The following is a 19,791-nucleotide window of genomic DNA, read 5'->3' on the forward strand; positions in this document are numbered from 1 at the left end:
AGTGCCTAAACACTTGCTGATGCCGGGAGCGACAGCAAGTGTGTACGCACTTGCTGATGCCGGGAGCGACAGCGAGGGCAATACTGCATTCGAAACATGGCCCCTGCTGATGAGATCGCCCATCGGACCTGCATGCAGGTTCGACGGACAATGTCGCTGACTATGGGCGGGAGCGTGCATAGTCAGCGACATAGCCATAGCCGGTACACACTGGCCGATGTGGACCAGACAATCGTCTAGTGTGTACCCGGCTTTAGCCTTCATCGGGATTTTGGCCAGATAGGAGACAAATTGGCACCCACTTCAAAGTAGAAACAACGACCTGGTGGTCATGACCTAGGTAAAGACAGAGCTAACAGGCCAAAATTATAACATTCAGAAGTGCACCATCTGATATGCATACTTAGATGTTTCTATACGGGAATGGTTAAGTACGCATCCATGACATCAAGAGACTCAAAGAAATCCCCTTCCCTTCCAAGATCTGGATCTCTGAAAGGAATTTGTTGAGGGATTTTAGCTACAAGTTGGGGTGAAACATGCTGTCTCAGTTGGACACTAGAAAGAGAGACTTAAGCCACAGATCCATAAAGGGATCCATGGCCGTTGCAGTCAACCAAATATTCAGAGAATGGTGTAATAGTAGACCTTACTGTGCTCCGGATACCTGGGAACTCAGTATAGGTACAAATAAATAAATGTGTATGCATTTCCAGGGGAGATCAGAGCAGGGTACCTGGGTTGACCATAGGACAGCTAGGGGAATCAGCCACCATTATATGCAGTAGTGCTGAAGAGTCAAAAGGAGCAAGGGAAAGGACTATTCTCCTACAACATAGTGCCCAAAGTTGGTGCAAACCATACTTGCCTACATTTGAAATAACATTTCAGGGAAACTGTGAAAGCAACACCTATGAGTGCGGCGGTAAAGTGGACGTGTACTGCTACATCTGAGAGGCGTGTCATATAATTGACTTTCAGCCAATTGTAAACGAGTAAGATCTATTTGTTGATGAAAATACACTGATACTTTTCAGAAAATGCATTTAGCCATAGGGATCATTGTGCATTATTACCAATGCAGGGAAATTGTACTAATGATTTCATTTGAATGTATATATCTCAGTGTTTTATATATACCAGCTTCATAATGGGGGTAAGGTGCAACCAGGGAGATTGATAAACTCTTCAGGGAGTTTGCACCATACTTGTCAACTCTCACTGATTGTCAGGGAGACTCCCTGAAATAGTAGCAAAGTTGACAATTAAAGTTGGGAAGGGCTTGATTTGGCTAAAGAGAACTAGTAAAGCAGCATACACACGTAAAGATTTTCTGTCCAGCCATCCAACTAGTTGATTGGTTTGAATGAAAATCTGGTAAGGTATGAAAGCAAATGACAATCAGCAAGTTGCTCCCAAACGCGGGAAAATGGACAAAAACTGTTTGTTAAATGTTTGATCTAAACAATTTGTTCAAACTTGTCTGATGACCATTTTCATCTATTTTCTGGCATTTAGGAGCAAATTGTTGATCATCAGTTACTCCCATACGTTACCAGATTTTCATTCCAACCAATCAACTAGTTGGATGGTTCAGCAGAAAATCTTTACGTGTGTACCCAGCTTTACAGGGGTATTCAATATGGGTGCGATAACATCGTTTTTGCGCTAATATCGGAGGTATGACGTCATTATCGCATGTTTTACTTTTACACCGTACTCAATTTCAAAGACTTATCGCAGTTTTGAAAAGTCTTTGATAAAAAACGGGGATAACTTTTCACCATTGAATAGGTGTCGAAAAAAAGTGCAGAATTGGGGGTTAGGGGTGCAGGCTTAAAAAAAATTGGCTGCACCCCTGGGAATGACATTTAAAAAAGAACTGTGTCAAAAAACGTTAAAAAAAAAAAAAAAATAGGGACACCCCAAAAAATTAATTTAAAAATTGGGGTGAAAAAAAAAAAATTGGGAAAAAATTGTTTAACAATAGGGAAATAGGTTCAGGGCTATTCTGCAAGTATGCGGCAGATGTTTTCTAGAATAGAATTATAGCGGCAGGTGCACAAATGCAGAATATTTAAAAACTTACTTTAGGGACTTAAAAATATGCTAGTACCCATTTTCATATACCCCAAATTTGATGGGACCACTTAAAAAAACAAAAAAATAATAAAGTGCTCTTCTGCATCACTTATTCAATGTCGGGAAAAAACACCTGCTGCGGCTATTTAAATCCCCGACTTTCAATTAAAGGCTAAAACGGGGGTACCCATAGTGTTCCCCCATGTTTTTACAACTTTAGGGGGGTCTTACAATTATTTTAAGGAAAAATTCGTAACTTTACGCAAATCCAACTTCGGAGTTTCCCGTTTTCGTTAATTTTATATTGAATACAGGGATAAGCGGGAGCGCGCACCATACCTTAACACAGAAAAAAACTCCGATATGAAACGTTAACTTCGACAGTGAAGTTAACGTTTCATATTGAATACCTCTCTTAGAGTGATAACAGCAGGCAACTGGTGGTAAGAGGAAACTCACACGTCATACAAGTTTTGCCACATAAGCTTATCTGTCAATACAACCTTTGTAAAATGTAGCGTTTTTTTTAAAAGACAAAAATTTAGCTAAAACTCAGCAATAACTTCACTCATTTTGGATTTTTTTCATTTCATTACAACTTCAATAGTAGGAGCACAGTAACAGAACACAAATACTACTTTACAGACTAAACAGCTAATAATGGCTTTATCTTTACCCTGTATAAGCTAACAAAATGAAGAGGGAGATTCAACAGGACTATTAGATAATATACAGGTTTAATATATAGAATAAAATTATCAAATATTTTATAGTATGTGGATCAGTTGTTCACTAATAAGTTAATATTCCAGTTAACGGTCCTTCATGTCACCAACATTCAGGTATATGGTAGAGCATGTGTACATACTATTTACTACTAGGGACATTGTAGAAGAGATAATCTGGGATTTATCACACTCAGATGCTCTTCACTCCTGCAGACTTGTGCTGTCACAGGGATGCTATTATGATGTATAGGGATAGCAAGGTGTATTATAACAGTCACATGGAGTTCAATTAATGACATGGGGCTATATTTACGAAGCGGTTGCTTTGAAGTGAAAATGTAAAGCATGACTAACATTAAGGGGTAAATTTACTAAAGTGAGTTTTTAGAAGTGAGTTTTAGAAGTGATGATGCCCATAGCAAGCAATTAGATTCTAGATATTATCTTCTAGAAGGTGCTAGTTAAATGTTAAGTAGAATCTGATAGGTTGCTATGGGCAACTTCTCTTTTAAAACTCACTTCTAAAAACTCACACTTTACTAAATTTACCCTTAAGTGTAAAGCCTCAAAGCTGCCACTTCATAAATAAAGCCCAAGAAATCCAGCAGTCTTTATCACAGTTAACATGTGAGAATGCAGTCGCCACTAGTGCCAGGTCATATAGAATCTATGTTAATGGTCACCTAAGTGTGGGATATGTCATGACGTAAACTATATATCACTGGCAGTGAAATTGTAAAACCCTGCTATGCACTGAAAATAATTTTAAATGTAATGTGTTCTTCTTATACCATCATAATTGTCTAATAAGCATTACCTGAGGCATGAGGCCTTGGTCAGTTGGCAGCCCATTCTCTTCATTTTTAGCAGGCTCCTCTTTCTCCTCTTCCTGTGGTGTTTTCTCTCCGGGTTCATCACGTGCAGTCTCTTCCTCTTCTGCCTGTGGGCACTCTTCTTCCTTCTCTCCCACCTTGTCCTGGCCATCAGCTTGCTCTGCTTCCGTAGATTCATTGCATTCCTCTTCAGGTTTTCCCTCATCTCTCCCTTCCTGTTCTTTACTTTCTTCCTTTACATCAGATTGCTTTTCCTCTATATCAAAAGGATTTTCATCTGTAACAGAAAGGTGACAATCAGCCAACACTAGACTCCCCTGCAACAAGTAACTGTGTATTATAGCAGCATACAAGGAGAAACAACTGTCTACTAGTGTAGTAATGTCTGTATTAATGCAGTGCTTCCGAAACATTCCAGAATCACAGCGCCTTTGAGTATCAGCATTTTTGTTTTCAGTTTACCCATAGGCCAAAAGTTTCATATTGAGAAGTTCAGCAAAGATCATTAAATAAAGTAAATTGTGCTTACCGGTTATCCAGTTCTGTGGTGGTGGACAGGCTTGCGCTTATGTTTGTCCACATATTTTATGATAGGTAAAACCAGTGCTGGTGGCTGCCAATCACATTGACCATACATTTGATTTGGTCCTGGAATACTAACCGCCCAGCTTGGGAACCACTGTACTAAAGTATGTACTACATTTAGTAAAAGTGTAAGACTCACGGATAGTGTTAGGGGTAAAGTACGGTCACTTGATAAATTCTGAAACAAGTACAGATGTGTCCTCATTTTGCCCCCCTATTGTTGCAGTCATGCCAAACAGTGCCCCTCAGTGAGCCAGGTCCTGTGCGACTCTGCTTGTGCATCTTTTGCCTGCATAAAATTGATGTGCGACACTTGTATATCTGTGTGCGACTGAGTATAAAGTGCTGCGATGCAGCAGGTGCAGCTTTTTCCCATGCCAAGTTCCATTGTGCTTCATTTACAGACTCATACAACACTGTTATATCTGTGTAAGGCTATCAAAGACGCACGGCGCACGGGACTTGGCGACTCACTCCCGCTGTGTGTATCCCTGCTACAGTGTAAATCCCCCAGTTGGTTCAACCCAGTGCTGGTTATTGGAAAATGGGGGGGTGTCCCACATCGATTTTTTCTCCGAACTTCAAGTACATGACGAGGCTGAAAGGTCAAGGGCTGGTTATGGATTTAGGGAGGGACCCCACACATTTTTGTTTTCATATTGATCTGTGCAGTGCTTCTGTTTGGATGGCTTTGCAGTCATGTTTTAACTTCTATGTGCCATCGTTTTTACTGAAAGGTCAAAACAAATGGCATTTACAGCTTCAAAATTCGTCATTGGGTTTCAATTGAAGCTGAAACCAGACATGATAAATATGAAGATTTTCCACTTCAAAACCACATAGATGTCGGTCATCGTTTGTTTTTGGTTTAGAACCCAAACTGACCTTTAATAAATTTACCCCTAATGATCAAAATCAATACTGGACGAACCATTTTGATTACGTGAATGGCAGACAGTCATTGTTAAATACATTAGTACTACTATTTTATACAAACAGCAGATAATTAAAAAGTCTATGGGTTTTAATCCCAATAATTTGTAAATTTTTGGCAATCTTTAGCTCAGTTAGTGATCTGGAGAGTACAGAACACCACAAAAACTGTACACATTTTAAATGTATGAATAAAGTAGAGAATGTACTATTAGGTATACCTTCACCATCTTTCTCATCTTGTTCATCACCACTGGCTTTGCCTTCATCAGTTTCTAAATTCAAGTCATTGGGAAGGTCTAGGGCTTCTAGTTCTTGTTGGGTGTCCTGTTTACCATGGTAAGGATCCACCTCGTTTTCATCATATTCACGCTGCAATGAATGAGGCAACCAGGAGAATAAAAAGCATTTGGCATTTATATCAAGGGAGAATTTAATGTGAAACAAAAAAAAAAAAAAAGAGGATTTCTTAAAGCATGTTAAGGAAAATGGAGAGACAGACATTGTGCTACTTGAGTTCCACAAATAGGAGGCATTTGCTAGCTCATCTACTCTCATTGCCAAACACTGTCAGCAAAGAGGCCTACACACCCGGAATGGGACTAATGTGTTGTGGTTTATTTCTGCCGAAGCAAAAAATATTCACCTGAAAATTTAAATTAAGGAAATGTAAGAATATATGAAAAAAGGGGATTTTTGGGCACTTACCATTGAATCCTTTTCTCTGAATCAGGCTGGGGGGACACTGGACCATGGGGTTGTAGATGGGACAGCAAGGAGCTGGCACTTAGCGAACTCTAACTTTAACCCAAGCTCCTCCCCTCCACAACCCCATGACTGCAGTACAACTTCTGGTAAGGAGATGCAGTAACTCAGAGAAACTGTTATAACAATAAACAAATTAAAGGAACCGCAGGGACCAACTTGGTCAAAAATACAATGCAACACGACTGAGCGTGAGTGAGGGAACGCAGTGTCCCCCAGCCTGATTCAGAGAAAAGGATTCAACAGTAAGTAACCAAAAATCCCCTTTTCTCCTTCATCAAGGTTGGGGGACACTGGACCATGGGATGTTTAAAAGCCGTTCCCAGGGGAGGGAACGCTCAGGCTGCCTGACAGAAGAACTGTACACTCAAAGTGGGAGTTGTCGGAGGCAAAAACATTAAGATAATAAATTACAAAGAAAAGAAAACAAGCCCTAGCTAGAAAAGGGCTGCATAGCATCCCTCCTAAAACGTGCCTAACTAATCAGACACCTAAACTACACTGCAGTCATGGAGTTGCAGAGGGGAGGAGCTTGGGTTAAAGTTAGAGTTAAGCTGGCCACACACTAGACCAACTTACATCCAACCAGCCAACTAGTTTATTGGTTGGAATGAAAATCTGGTAATGTATGAAAGCAAATGACAATCAGCAATTTGCTCCCAAACGCCAGGAAATAGACAAAAACTGTTTGAACAAATTGTTTAGATCAAACTTTTAACAAACGTGTCTGAACGTCCATTTTCATCTGTTTTCTGGCATTTAGAAGCAAATTGCTGATTGTCATTTGATTTTATACCTCACCAGATTTTCATTTCAACCAATCAACTAGTTGGCTGGTTGGACAGATAATCTTTAGATGTGTGGCCAGCTTTAGCCAAGTGCCAGCTCCTTGCAGTCCCATCTACAAGCCCAAGGTTTAGTGTCCTATCGGCCTTTATGAAGGAGAAAGTAAGTCTTGCACAGCCAGATACCAGGACCCCAACACTACAATGACTAAGAAAAAGCTACTGCTCAATAAATAATTTAGGCATTGAGAAGGTAGAAAAAAGCTGGTCTGACTTTGCGTAAGCTACCAGTTGTCTGGACCACTGCAAAATGGATTGGCAAGGATATTACCACCACTGACCAAAACTGGGAGAACACGTTGTCACTTAACAAGGTCTATATGACATCCAAGTATGTAACTTGAAGGTTAAGGACATAAAGGCAGCATTAATGGAAGTGGACTACTGCTTCTGACAATAAAATGAAGAGAAGTACAACAGAGCAACTAATGCTGGGCACATACAGTTAAATAAAATGTCTGCCAGGCCAACAGACAGTTTATCTGACAAGATGAAACCCAGCAGATATTGTGGCCATACACTGAGATATTTCAGTGTAGGGCCACGATATCTGGGTTCCTCCCCAGGGGAGGAAACATTTTCCCATTCATTCAGTGAGAAGGAACAGAGAAAATGTCCTCATACACTGCCAGATGTGACCAATGATAGGATCAGTCGAGAATGTTGGAAGATTTTTCATGCCCGCTGATTTGGCGTGGCCATACAATATGCAATTATCGGCCGGATCCGCTGATAAACTGTGGATCAGGCCAATAATAGCTTAATGTATGCTCGGCTTTACTCTGATCCATTTCTTGAAGAAGCTAAAAACAACTTCGCAAGACAACAGAGTCGGTCTGGCAGAGGTAGCTGTTGTCGAGACCCTAGAAGTCACTTTGTACCACATCCTGTGCCACCTCACAAACATACTCTACAACACCTTGAATTTGTTTTGCTATATTCTACAGATGCTTTTTAGATGGACCAGTCTGAAGTCCAGGGAGAAACCCTCACCACCCTCTGGTAGTCCTGTACATGCTCAGGGACAGACAGGTGCAGGAGGCGCCCTAGTTTGTTCCTCACCACAAACCTAATCAGCTCAGCCACAGACCTGCCAAAAGCCTGCATCCACGGCAGCTCTGCTGTGACAGGAATTGTGCTCCCTGGAAGTAAGCCATTACCAAACAATGTGCGACCGTAGTCGATGCATAGTGCCCGAGTCCATCAAGGCAATTTGACTTTATATTGGGCACAAGTAAAAAAAAAAACAAAACAAAAAAAACCCCATAGCCACTGCACCCCCTTAGACTTCGTGGACGTAGTCTGATATAAGGAAGAACGCAATGAACCGGGAAGGCAGTTGGATTGTACATTACACAATTTACACACAGGAACCTAGCAAACAGTAATGCAAAACACAGTGGTAAACAGATTACAGTGGTATATCAAAACATACATGTATCAAAACAGCCGTGCAAAACACAGATGAAATGCAGATAACACTCTAAAAAAAAAAAATTAAGACAGACACAAAACCCTGTGGTACTTGGCCTTCCAAAGAGAGGCCAAGAAACAGCAGCTGCAAAGGAGAGACGCTAGGGACCGAAGCAGTCATCAGAGGCAGTCTGCAACTGGAAAGCAGAGGAATGGCATCCCCCTTCCTGGAAAGTTGCTCAGCAAGCTGGACTGCTCCACTGTGGGTGAAGAGAGGCGGAGGAAGACACTCAAGCCAGCTCCTACCCCACCAATAATCTCCCTTGTTCACAGCATAGGAAGAGCCGGAGCTTGGAGATGATAGCGCCAGCTCCGCACGTGATGGCGGTGACATCATCGATCCCACAATAAGACTGGTGGGCACTAGTCTGAAAGGGGTCTCACCCGGGATGGACTAGTGTACAAAATCTCGGGTACAACCTGGGAATGCGATGTGAAAGGGGTAGAAGTGGAAAATGTTTTCTCAATTAAATGCAAACCATACCGATAATCATAGACAGGTTAACAATACTGGAATATCAGGTCTCCATGATGTCACAATTTTGCAAGTTAGTCAGTGGCTGCCTTGCTTTACCCCATAGCTACTTGAGCAGGATGCCTTATGCCGCATAGCCACTAAAAGATATCGCTCCATGAGCTATATCGTGTAGCGTGTCCTCGGCCGGGGGTGCCGCCGCCAGCCCAGGGGAAGAAGGGGTGTGTGGTCTAATCCTGGGAGGAGTTACCAGGGCTGCTTTGATGTAAGAGGGAAGGGGAGGGGGGGTGAGGGGCGCCGGACCCGTGCCCCCGTCCGGCCCATCCAGCAAGCCTGGGCCCGGGTACTGCTTCCCCCATCTCGGCGCCCCTGCCCCCGGTGTGCTCAATGTCCTTAACGACATTGAGCACACACACTGACTGATATCATTCATGATATCGTTCAGTGCCGGAACCCTCCCTCATCCCTGAACCTGCACAGCCTGATGATATCGTCAGCTTGGACAGCAGGTTCGGGCGATGAGCGACGTATCCACTGGCCGATATAATGAACGATAACGATATCGTTCATTATATTGGCTAGTGGATACGCGGCATTACTGCAGAGAGGCCGTGGACACCATAACAAGAAGCTTTTAGTGGAACAAACGAGCTTTCTCACAAAGGATTAAGGACGTGGACCTCCAACACTTTTCCCTTACCTAAAGGCAAAGATCCAGAGGCAAAATCTGTACACCTGGGGAATAGAGGGTCACAGAGATCAGGCAACTAGAAAAAAATCCAAGGAAAAACTATGACCCAGAGCCCAAAAACTCCTTGTCCTGTGGACACTTCTACACCTAAACCTTGCCTGCCTGCCTGGGTAGCACAGGAGATGCTTTTTCAGAAAATTTCCCTGCCTCATTTGATGGAGTTTAAGTCGAGAGTAATCCTTTTCCCCAGATAACAGCAGATGAAAATGGGGTAAATATACTCGTAATACCATTCAGAATTATACATACCTCATCAATCTGCTCATGGATTTTGTCCTTGTGTCCATCCTCTACTTGTTCGTTCTTAGTATCATCTTTAAGGTCCTGCTTCTCTTCATTACCACGGTTTCCGGCATCTTGGTTGTCATCCTTGGCAACCAACTCAGATTCACCCTGAAATAGAAAAGCAAGAGCTTAAACCAAAAGTAATTTTTATTTATGGTTTAAATTTCCGTTCTTGAGACTACTGATGGCATTAGAACATTATATTTCTGTATTAAGAGTATTGGTTAGCAGTCATACATTAATCATGGAACAACAACAAAAAAAATGACAAAAGTAATTAGACTTTGGGCAAAAAAAGCTTTGCTTTTATGGATTAAATCAAATTTTTTTTTTCTTAGTTAATTTATATTCCCTGAAGCTGTAGGGAGACGCCTATATTTTACACCTAGGAAACAGGAACCTGGAAAACAAGAAATTACTTCTCCATAGTTTCCAGTAACAAGAAGTCAAGAAAAAAAAAAAAAAAAAAAAGAGTAGAATAAAACAAACACATTTCTGCTTGGCTTTTCAGTATGTACAAAAAAAGTATTTTTGTACAGGTTTAGTCTCCCATATCCAAATATTAGGAAATACAGAATTTTTTTTAGCATGACTGAGATATTGAAACTTTTGCTTTATGATGGTTCAATACACACAAACTTTGCACTTAGAGATATCAGACACATATGCAAAACAATGCAACAGGCTGCTTTGCTGTCCATAGAACAAAATGCCCAGCTCCATTGGGCACTTAAACTAGACTGAGGTCAGGTGGGGTACAGAATAGGAGGAGCCATGTACAAATCAATTAAGATTTAAAGTGCCAGGCTAAACACCCCCCCCCCCCCCATCTATATTCCAGCGTTCTTCAGTGTCCCCGAGTGGGTGCAGGAGGAAAAGGAGATTCAAGGGTCTTACCTGTTAAATTCTTCTCTTGGAAACCATAGGGGACAAAAGGCTTTAACACTGGGTAAAGGTGGCTGAGCTGGAGTCTGGGCACCAAGTAGTGAAGATTTTCTTGCCAGCAGCCCAGACTCCCTATACCTCACCCCCAGCCCAGAGGTCCAATTAAGTTAACAAGCCCAAGGCAAGGAGCGAGAGGAAGGAGAAGGAAGATTGGCATACACTCAATACAAAACAACAAACACAGTGGCGGTGAAAAGGGAAACAGTTAACAGTGCAAAACCCCTGCAAGCCAGGTTCGTCGGGGTGGGCGTCCCTATGGATTCCAAGAAAAGGATTTAAAAGGCAAGAACATAAATCTGCTTTTCTCTGGACTACAAAACTTAGACATCCCAAAGCTGTCCCCCTAAGGAAAGGGATGCTCCTTAGCTGCGCTGAGAACCCGTTGCCTAAAGGCTGCGTCCGCTAAAGCGAAGGTATCAAAGAAATAGAACTTGATGAAGGTATAGGCAGAGGACCACGTGGTTCTTTACAAAACTGCTTAGCAGCTGCACAAAATGTTACCACTACCCGGGTAGAATGAGCTCACACCACAGCAAAGGCAGGAAGATCCACCGAAGAATAAGGATGGCAGATAGTCAAACAAAGCCATCTGGCCAAAGTCTGCTTAGTAGCTGGCCAGCCCCGTTTGTTGAAGTCATACAGGACAAAGAATTTTTTTTTACGGAGATCACTTGTCCTGTCCACATATATTCGAAAGGGACCACAAATTCCAAGGCATCCTGTGCCCAGAAGGAAGGGGCCACAAATTCCAAGGAATCCTGTGCCTGGAAGGAAGGGACCACAATCTCCTGGTTGATGTGAAACCGGGATAGCACATTAGAAAGGTAGAGCAGTCTGAGTAAATATAAGAAAAGGTGAGCGACAGGAAAATGCGCTCAAGTCACTCTACGGACCGATGAAATGGCGAGGAGGAAGACAGTTTGCATGTATGCCAGCGAATGTCCAAAGGCTCAAAAGGAGATGACTGGAGAGCCTGCAAAACTAGAGGATAAGTAACACAGAGCCCCCGGAGGAACAAATGGAGATAGCACATGGAGGACACCCTGTAAAAAAGTGCGTACATCAGGTAACAGCGCAATCTGCTACTAGAAGAGGACAGAAAGGGCTAAAACATGTACTTTTAACGAGAAGAGTCGGAGAACCAAATCCAGACCAGACTGCAAGAAAGACTGTACTAGCGAAAGACAGAAAAGCTCTGGGGCTGAAGCCTCAAGCAGAACACCAGTCAATGTATGTCCTCCAAACACGGTGATAAATCCTGGCAGAAGGCGGCTTCCGGGCTTTAAGCACGGTACGAATGACTGACCACGAGAACCCTTTAGCTCTCAGGATGGGATGCAGTCAAAATGCCGGAATCTAGACAGACGGCTTCCCGAACGAAGGTAAGCCGGGCGGTGTTAGCGCTTAGGGTGGAGAGTGAGGTTTAGGGATCCCCGGGGGGACTTGGGGTTAGGCACCACCCCGGGAGGGTTAGGTTTAGGCACCCCTGGGGGGAGGGTTATGCACCGCTAAGGAAGGGATAGGGGGGGAGTGAGGGGAGAGTTAGGGTACTTAACAGCCTTAGTTGGAATCTTCAGCGTTCGGGCTTGTGGCGTTGGGATTTAGTCAGATGACTTCCCGGCCGTCGGCATTTCATACCCAACCCCTCAGGATGGATGTCTCAAGAGCAACCCTGTCAAAGCGAGACGGGCCAATCCTGATGGAAGCACAGGCCCTGAGACAGAAGATATGAACACAGAGGAAGACGCAGCAGAGCATCTATTGAGTGGCCTAGAAGATCCACGCACCAAGCCCTGCATGGCCAATCTACAGCAACTAGGATCTGAGCTGTCCACCAACCTTAAAAAGTCAGAAAACCAGTCACTGCCTCCAACCCACAAATTACTTGTGTCTTTGGGGAGAAGGACCCAAGTCCTGGATCCAAAAGGGGCGGCCCGTGTCTAGGTGGGTCTGGCTGAGCCACAGAAAGATAGTCTGCAACCGGATGCAGATGCCACTTGTTCCACCTGGCCAGAATCTTTAACTGTATGTTGCCCAGGATCGCCCTCCCACTAAAGTCCATACACTATGGAGACCTAGCCAAACCCACCATGACGTCAGACTTGAGCCTTATAATGCCCACTTCAACTCGGCGCACAGATTCCCTGGGGAAGGCCTGAACGGCCGACACGTGTTGGAATAACACAGCATCCTGCACAGCAACACACGAGACCATAAAAGCATGTCTCCTCGCCAATCCGGCTGAGTAGAGCGCGCAGCAGCCCACGTGACCAACGATCTCCAGGACTGCGAGATTGCGGTACTGAATGTCTCGGCTATCCTGAAAGTTACTGCGGGGACCACGCCAGTGATTGCACAGCCAGAGCTCACCAGAATAGAGTCTGGACACAAGAGGAACAAGAAGACCCAGGACAAGAGACAGGTGAGGCCTCACCAGGACTTTATATTGACTATTATTGACTGTAGTTTGGCTTGACAGCAACGGGGGTGGGGGACGCCCACCTCCCGGTCGGTCTCCCGTTAACGCCTCCAGCCCCTATTAACACTTCTCAATCTCACTTACATCAGGGCAGCCTGACATACAACCTTTACCAACTATTACTCTCCCTAAAATCCCTACAAAAGGAGCATTATTCCTTCATTAACACTTCAAGTCCATTCACCGGGACATCCACCTTAGCTAGGTACACACTGGAGCGATGGGCATTCGTTCTGACATCTGAACTAATGCTTAGTGAATGAATGAGGTCTGGACATCTGAAGTAAAGGAGACATTATCCTCGTAATCTGAGGAAACCTCCGAGTTATAACGCGAGAGGGGCGCAGAGCTGCCCCATCTGCTAGGATTGCGCTTGGATAGGTGGTCCTTGTTTAGCATCTGTTGGAGATATGCATACACGTGCGCCAGACCCTGTACTGACTGATTGAAGAACTGTATCCATAAGTGGTTCCACACCCATAGGTTGCAAAGCACCCTGAGTAGGTTGAACAATGGCGACCTGGTCAGTGCCTGTACAGGGTAGAGGGCCGGGGGTGGCAAGCTGATTAACTAACTGCAACATAACCTGTGACAGTGTGGAAACCCATGCCTGTTCCTGATTGGACCTCCCGCTGTGTAGCTGTTTAACACAGGACACTGAGACCATCGTGGTTCTTAACCTGAGGCAAAAGCACTTCAGCACAGGTCCTACAGTTACGCAACACAGGAGCGCCCCCTCCCTGGGTGCTTTGCCCTTGGAAGATGTGTAAACAAAAATGCAAGAATGTCCCCACACACAAAGTTTGCTAAACAGTGGTGTGCCAGTAAGGAGCGGTTTAAAGAATGTTAAAGTGCCACAATTTATCAAATAAGTGAGGCTGCAGAAAGTTATATAAATTTGTGAATACCAATAGAGAAATGGGTGTTCACACTAGTGTAATTAGAATCAGTAGTATAATGAAAACAACCTACAGAAATAGCAGAACCTACAGACCTACAGACCTACAGACAAGTACACAGAAAATCCAATGCAATTACATAAATGGGCTAAGGAAGGCGCTGAATGTATAACCTGACCAGGAGAGTGAGGTATACAGGGAGACAAGGAAATCGTGCTGCTCTCTGAAGAGATGCTGTGGCAGGCAGTGCATAAATGGCTGCTCAGCATTTCTAGGAGGGAGGAGAGAGGAGGAGAAGTGGAGCCTTGTGGTGGAATGCCTACTGTGAGGGAACGCACAAGGGGTGGGAGAAGGGCAAACTGCTTTCCCCTTCATGGATCCCAGGGCAATGGCCGCCACAAATAGTAGTGCCCCGCTGCTTACAAACTGCCCTGGTGGTCTAGTGTGGGTGGGGGAACTACCTGGAACTCCAGTGCCAGCACCGGCGTTTGTCTCCCTCTCCGGCGGTGACAGCAGTGATGTGTGCGGCTCCTTGCAAGCAGGGAGCCACCTTATCTGCTCCCTGTTGTGTCTGGCTGCGGCTCCCGTGGTGTGCGCTGTGGAGACCAGCCGAGGTCGCTGACCCAATCGTCAGTGCTGCAGCCGCCGACGCTCGGTGGAGCGAGAGCGTCCTATTGGACGCTGACTCATTGCCAGTTCAATAAAATAAAATAAACTTAAATAGGCTGCCCAGACTCCATCTCAGCCTCCTATACCCAGTGTTGAAGCCTGTGACCCCTAAGGATGGTCAGAGAAACATCCTTTACTTCATCAGCAATAGGGGAACACATACAACCAGATGCCATAAAACTACCTTTAGCAGGAGAGAAACATGCCTAGCAATGAACAGCCACCCAAAGGACTTTACTACTAAAAGCAGAGGCAAGGTCCACCAAATAGTCACTATGCAAACCAGGTCTGTCAATACACCAATATACTGTCCAGGAAAAAAAAACAAAAAAAAAGACTACCCTGATTAAGTGTGCTTTCAGATCAGAGGGAGTTATTACACCAGCCACAGAATAGCTCTGCTGCAGTGCTTTTCTGATCCAGCACTTGAGAAGAAATTAAAAGGACGAAGAGGGTACAGATCATCAGAACTTGAGTCTACGATAGATAGATCTGCAGACCAAACACTGTCTAAATACAGAATAGCTGAATCACTAAAGTTGCTAGGGCAAGCAAAGTACACACATGTTTGCACTAACAGTTAGGTTGGACCTAGAGAACTGCATAAAGGATCAGCTTATTTTCTTGAAAAAACAGCTATGGAGACCTATAGGAAAATGTTGCCAGCTTATAAAATAAAAATGCCCACCTGTGGCAAAAGCAAGGTGAAAAATGACCTTCCAGGTGAGGACTGAATACAATGTACGACCTGCAGGACCAGGTTTAAGGCACCTGATATAATGGGAAATAAATAATTGGGACACATAGCCAGAAACCTGGTAGGGCCCAAAATACTGGATATGTATACATTATTACATATATTTAACCATAAAATGTCTCTCATCCTGCATTGGCAGAGTCAGAAATGTGTTTACTTAGAGGACCAGCATTTACATTTAAAATGTGCAAATATTCTGTTCCTGGGTATCCAACTGAATAACAATAATCTGAAAGCATAGAAATGCCCTAGCATCTGCCTCAGCAAAATTATTTCACACAAGTGAAATTGGAGTTTCTGGCTAAGCATGGTGAAGTCCTAGTTTAAATTCCATTCTTTCAAACATTCCAGGTAGTGAATTTAATATTTCCATTGTAACTGGTTAAATTCATACAAGATTAAAACAATGATCTAAATCAAATAATGGGTATTTACATACATATAGTACAATGTTTGCATAAGCTTACCATGTCCATTCCCATTCCTGTCTCTTCCGGTTTATCACTGTCACCTTCATCATCATCATCCTCCTCCTCATCATCTCCCCAGAGTCTTTCATCAAGTTTGTCTGCTTCAGCATCACCGAGATCTCCCATCTGTTTGTCCAGATCCTCATTCTCACTGGTGGATTCATTGTCTTCCTCCGCTGCAATATATTAGATTTAATCAGTTAAATATTTTAAAGTTACTTTAACACAGTAGTAATAAATCGGCCTGCTAATGTATTACAGACTGAATTAAATGGATTTCTTGCATGCAGGTACTTTACAAGTAAGCCAAGGCGATAAACGTTACACAGTGCACAACTAGGAAAAGTTAAAACCAGAGGGACATGAATGAAGATTGGAACTTCAACATAGAAAACATAGTATACCCAGTATCCTGGCAGTTCCCAAAGGAAGATATTTTCTACTCCTGGGACTGCCAGTCCGGGCTATTAGCAAAGAGCATGCTTCCAGTGAAAAGCCACTCTGCTTCCTATCGGGCAGCCCTACCTGGCTTCTAAGCGCTACAGCCAATGCAGTACCTAGAAGCCTGTGTTTTGCGTATGCACGGTCCCACCGCTGTATGTGCCGGTCCCAGCGCCTGCCAGATCCATTGCACAGACACTGGTACACGGGACTACGTTCTCCTCCTCTCCCCCGACCTGCAGTGCAGGCAGCTGCATCCCCCCTCACCCAAGAGGGTAGGAGCCACTGCTGATCATATTTGTTATATATTCCGTACATCAGCATATGTAAAGTGTCCCACATTCTTAGAACATCTAGTGTTCAAGGATCTGAACTTGGTAACTACCCCTTAATGTTGAATATTCTGTAGCATAAATAACCAGCACATTACCATCTTACTAATAAAGTCTTTATCCTCGCCTTCATATAGTTATATTAAGAGTTTGATATCTTACTGTACCTTGCTTTTCGCCATCATGCATTTTCCCATCAAAATCCTCAGACATTTCAATGGCATTATCTTCCTCCTTCACATCAGGCTTAGAGTCAGGATCTTCCTTCTCTTTCTCCTGACCTTTTTTCAATGTGTCTTCAACCTAACAAAAGCCAAACAGTTTAGGGTCAGCTTATACCAGATGCATGTGTAGTTCAATCTTTAAATCAGAAAAAATGCAACACAAATATAACATGGTACAGCAATTGTCATACCTGATCTTCATTTTCAATTTTATCGCTCACATCCTTCATGCCATCTCCTTCCCCTATTCCACCATCTTCATTATCATGGAACTGTACTGCTCCCTCACCTGCGGTTTCATCAATAAGTTCTTTGGGAAGGCAGAACCCCTGTAAGATGAGCACTGGTCTTCATATCACAACAGACAACTATTTCCCAAAGCTTGGAGGAACCTTTATACATGCTCATTTATTACATTTGAAAATAAAACAGATCACAGGATAAAAAGTGTGTAAGTACACCTCAGTATTTAATAAAACATGGAACAAGGCCTTTTCTGAAATGTAGGGCACTTATTCCACGGGCTGGAAATAAACACTGATACATGACCCACTTGTAGCAGTAGCTAGAGTACGAAGTTTACTGTATTCGCTTTTATTACATACTACTACAGATGTGTCCTCATGCACCAAGCCTCAACACACCATGTGGTGCAAGTAGTGGCGTAACTGTGGGGGTCGAGTGGGGCACGTGCAGGCCCAGCAGAGGGAGGTGCCTCTGGCCAGGACATCGCCCCCCCCCTCCCCCCCTGCCACCATTGCGCCCTGACCGACTAACGAGCAGGCAACTGTGCCTGCTAGTGATGGCTGGGCTGACTGTAGGGGGAGCTGCAGCGGAAGCGCGCAGCCCCTCCCAGCTCCCAGGCAGTCTTCCCATTCCTGCTGAGAGCTGCCGCCTGGGTTGAAGTTTAAGGTGCTGCTTGGGAAGGGGATGTCAATATCCTTCGGTGAGGTGCGGAGCTTGATCTGTGATCTCGTGTGTGTGTGTGTGTGTGCGCGCGAGTAGCGGGCTGGGCTCCCGGGGAGGCGCAGCATGGAGACTGAAGAGGAGCAGCAGCACATTACCAGCCTGCTCTGCATGGGCTTCTCGGAGCCGGACTCCATCCGCAAGGCTCTGCATATGGCCAATAATTACATCAACGTTGCTGACCACTGAGCTGCCCAGGCTGGACTACAGCTACGATCCCATGGACAGCGGAGGCAGGGCCACTGGTTTCTACCTGTCCCCACTCTACCATGAGGCGGTGGAGCCCAAGGTGAGAGGAGCGGGCTGTCATGAGGAGGAGGTGACTTATTAACAGGCTGGCGGCATTTGCGTGAAAAAGGTGTGTGACGCAGATACACACACACTGACACAGCCTGCACAGACAGTGTGTGTGTGTATCTGTGTCAGTGTGTGTGTGCATGTCTGTGTCCATCAAATACACATGTGGAAATTTGACAAGCCCACAAAAATTTGATGAATAAAGAGCAAGAGGTTAAAAATCTAAATTTACTAAGAACTTGTATATACTTTTGTCTGTCCAGAGGGGTACCCTGTCCAGGTCAGCCCTGTCACTTCTAGATAGATTATATATATATATATATATATATATATATATATATATAATCAAAACAACAAAGAAAGTCAGTGCACTAGTACAAAATAATTAAATAAAGCAGGATACCACAGTCCTGAAATGATTTCACAAAGACATATTCAACTGTGTCTTTTTGTTCTCAACTGAAACTTTAACAGTGCACAGGCCAGCAGCCACAGCAAATCATCCGGCGCGTTCCCCTCACACAGACCCAGATCCGAATGGGTAGAAATCTAAAACACAAGAGCACAAAAAGGGGGCTCCGCATCGTGACTATGTTTCTGTTCGACTGCTTGACTGGCCGGATTAGATCCTGGAGACGTTTGGGTGAAACACCAGCCTTATTGTTATTTACATAATTATTTATGCTTGCGGTTGTTCTAGACCGCCTACTTTGCTATGCACGCTGACCTGGAGATTCTGTCTTATATGGAATAAATTCTTTGTTTATATTTGATGCACGATATGGCGCCCCCTTTTTGTGCGCTAAAAGGAAGTTACACAGGGGGCATGAGTCTGGTTGAACTGCTGTTGTATGATGATGACCTTGTTAATATTCCTACACAAACAGGCAGCTTCCGGACGATGTGACCTATATGAATAGTGAATACAGACTGAAGACGCCGTTTTCCCAGGGAGGATACATTTCTTCAGAGGTTCCACATTGTGAGAAACCACCATATAGGTAAAGTGCATATGGAATGAAAAGGGATGTTCCCAGAGTGACGATAAATGGGTGGCATGTCATGTTGGCATGCCCCATTTCCAGCAGCCACACCCCTTCTCATATGTGATCACTCCCAATATTGGTCTGATCGTAGTACACGCCATAGCGTATGCTACTGTGGGTAATCGCATGGCGTGATGAGTGTGCACGCTTGTAGCGCAATCGGCAAAGATGTAGCTGGACACATCTGTATATATCCGCAAGATATATCAGCATAGGCTGTGCTGCAGGGTGACGCGTACAGATGCACTGTGTAATATGTCATTTGTCTACTGCTTGAATGGCAGTGTGTGTATCCAGCATTATATATAATAGATTGTATTTTGTTTTGTGTGTCCCAAGCTTCTCCAGAACAAAATGCTGTATTATTACAACTGTGGATCATAATTGTATCATCTTTGCATCAGTAGCAGTTTATGGAAAGTATTCTAATCCAATAGATACAATGTTAAGTATACATGATAATTTAGCAACTAGTGTCTTACATGATACGCAACCTTTTATTTGCTGTGGT

The 19,791-nt window shown here is 44.0% G+C and overlaps 1 protein-coding gene across 1 annotated transcript in view; it reads right to left on the reverse strand.

Moving 5' to 3' along the window:
- The window catches only part of MDN1 (midasin AAA ATPase 1), a 389,265-nt gene that overhangs the window by 34,117 nt on the left and 335,357 nt on the right, over nt 1–19,791 (reverse strand). Inside the window, exons 84-89 of the mRNA XM_088472042.1 lie at nt 17,163–17,300; nt 16,915–17,050; nt 15,972–16,150; nt 9,720–9,863; nt 5,383–5,533; nt 3,628–3,920 (exon numbers count right to left, since the gene is read on the reverse strand). Coding sequence (XP_088328168.1) covers nt 3,628–3,920; nt 5,383–5,533; nt 9,720–9,863; nt 15,972–16,150; nt 16,915–17,050; nt 17,163–17,300 — 1,041 coding nt within the window. The remainder of the gene's footprint in view (nt 1–3,627; nt 3,921–5,382; nt 5,534–9,719; nt 9,864–15,971; nt 16,151–16,914; nt 17,051–17,162; nt 17,301–19,791) is intronic.

Source organism: Taudactylus pleione, unplaced genomic scaffold (assembly GCF_031769625.1).
Source record: "Taudactylus pleione unplaced genomic scaffold, aTauple2 ptg000015l, whole genome shotgun sequence".
NCBI classification, from domain to species: Eukaryota; Metazoa; Chordata; class Amphibia; order Anura; family Myobatrachidae; genus Taudactylus; species Taudactylus pleione.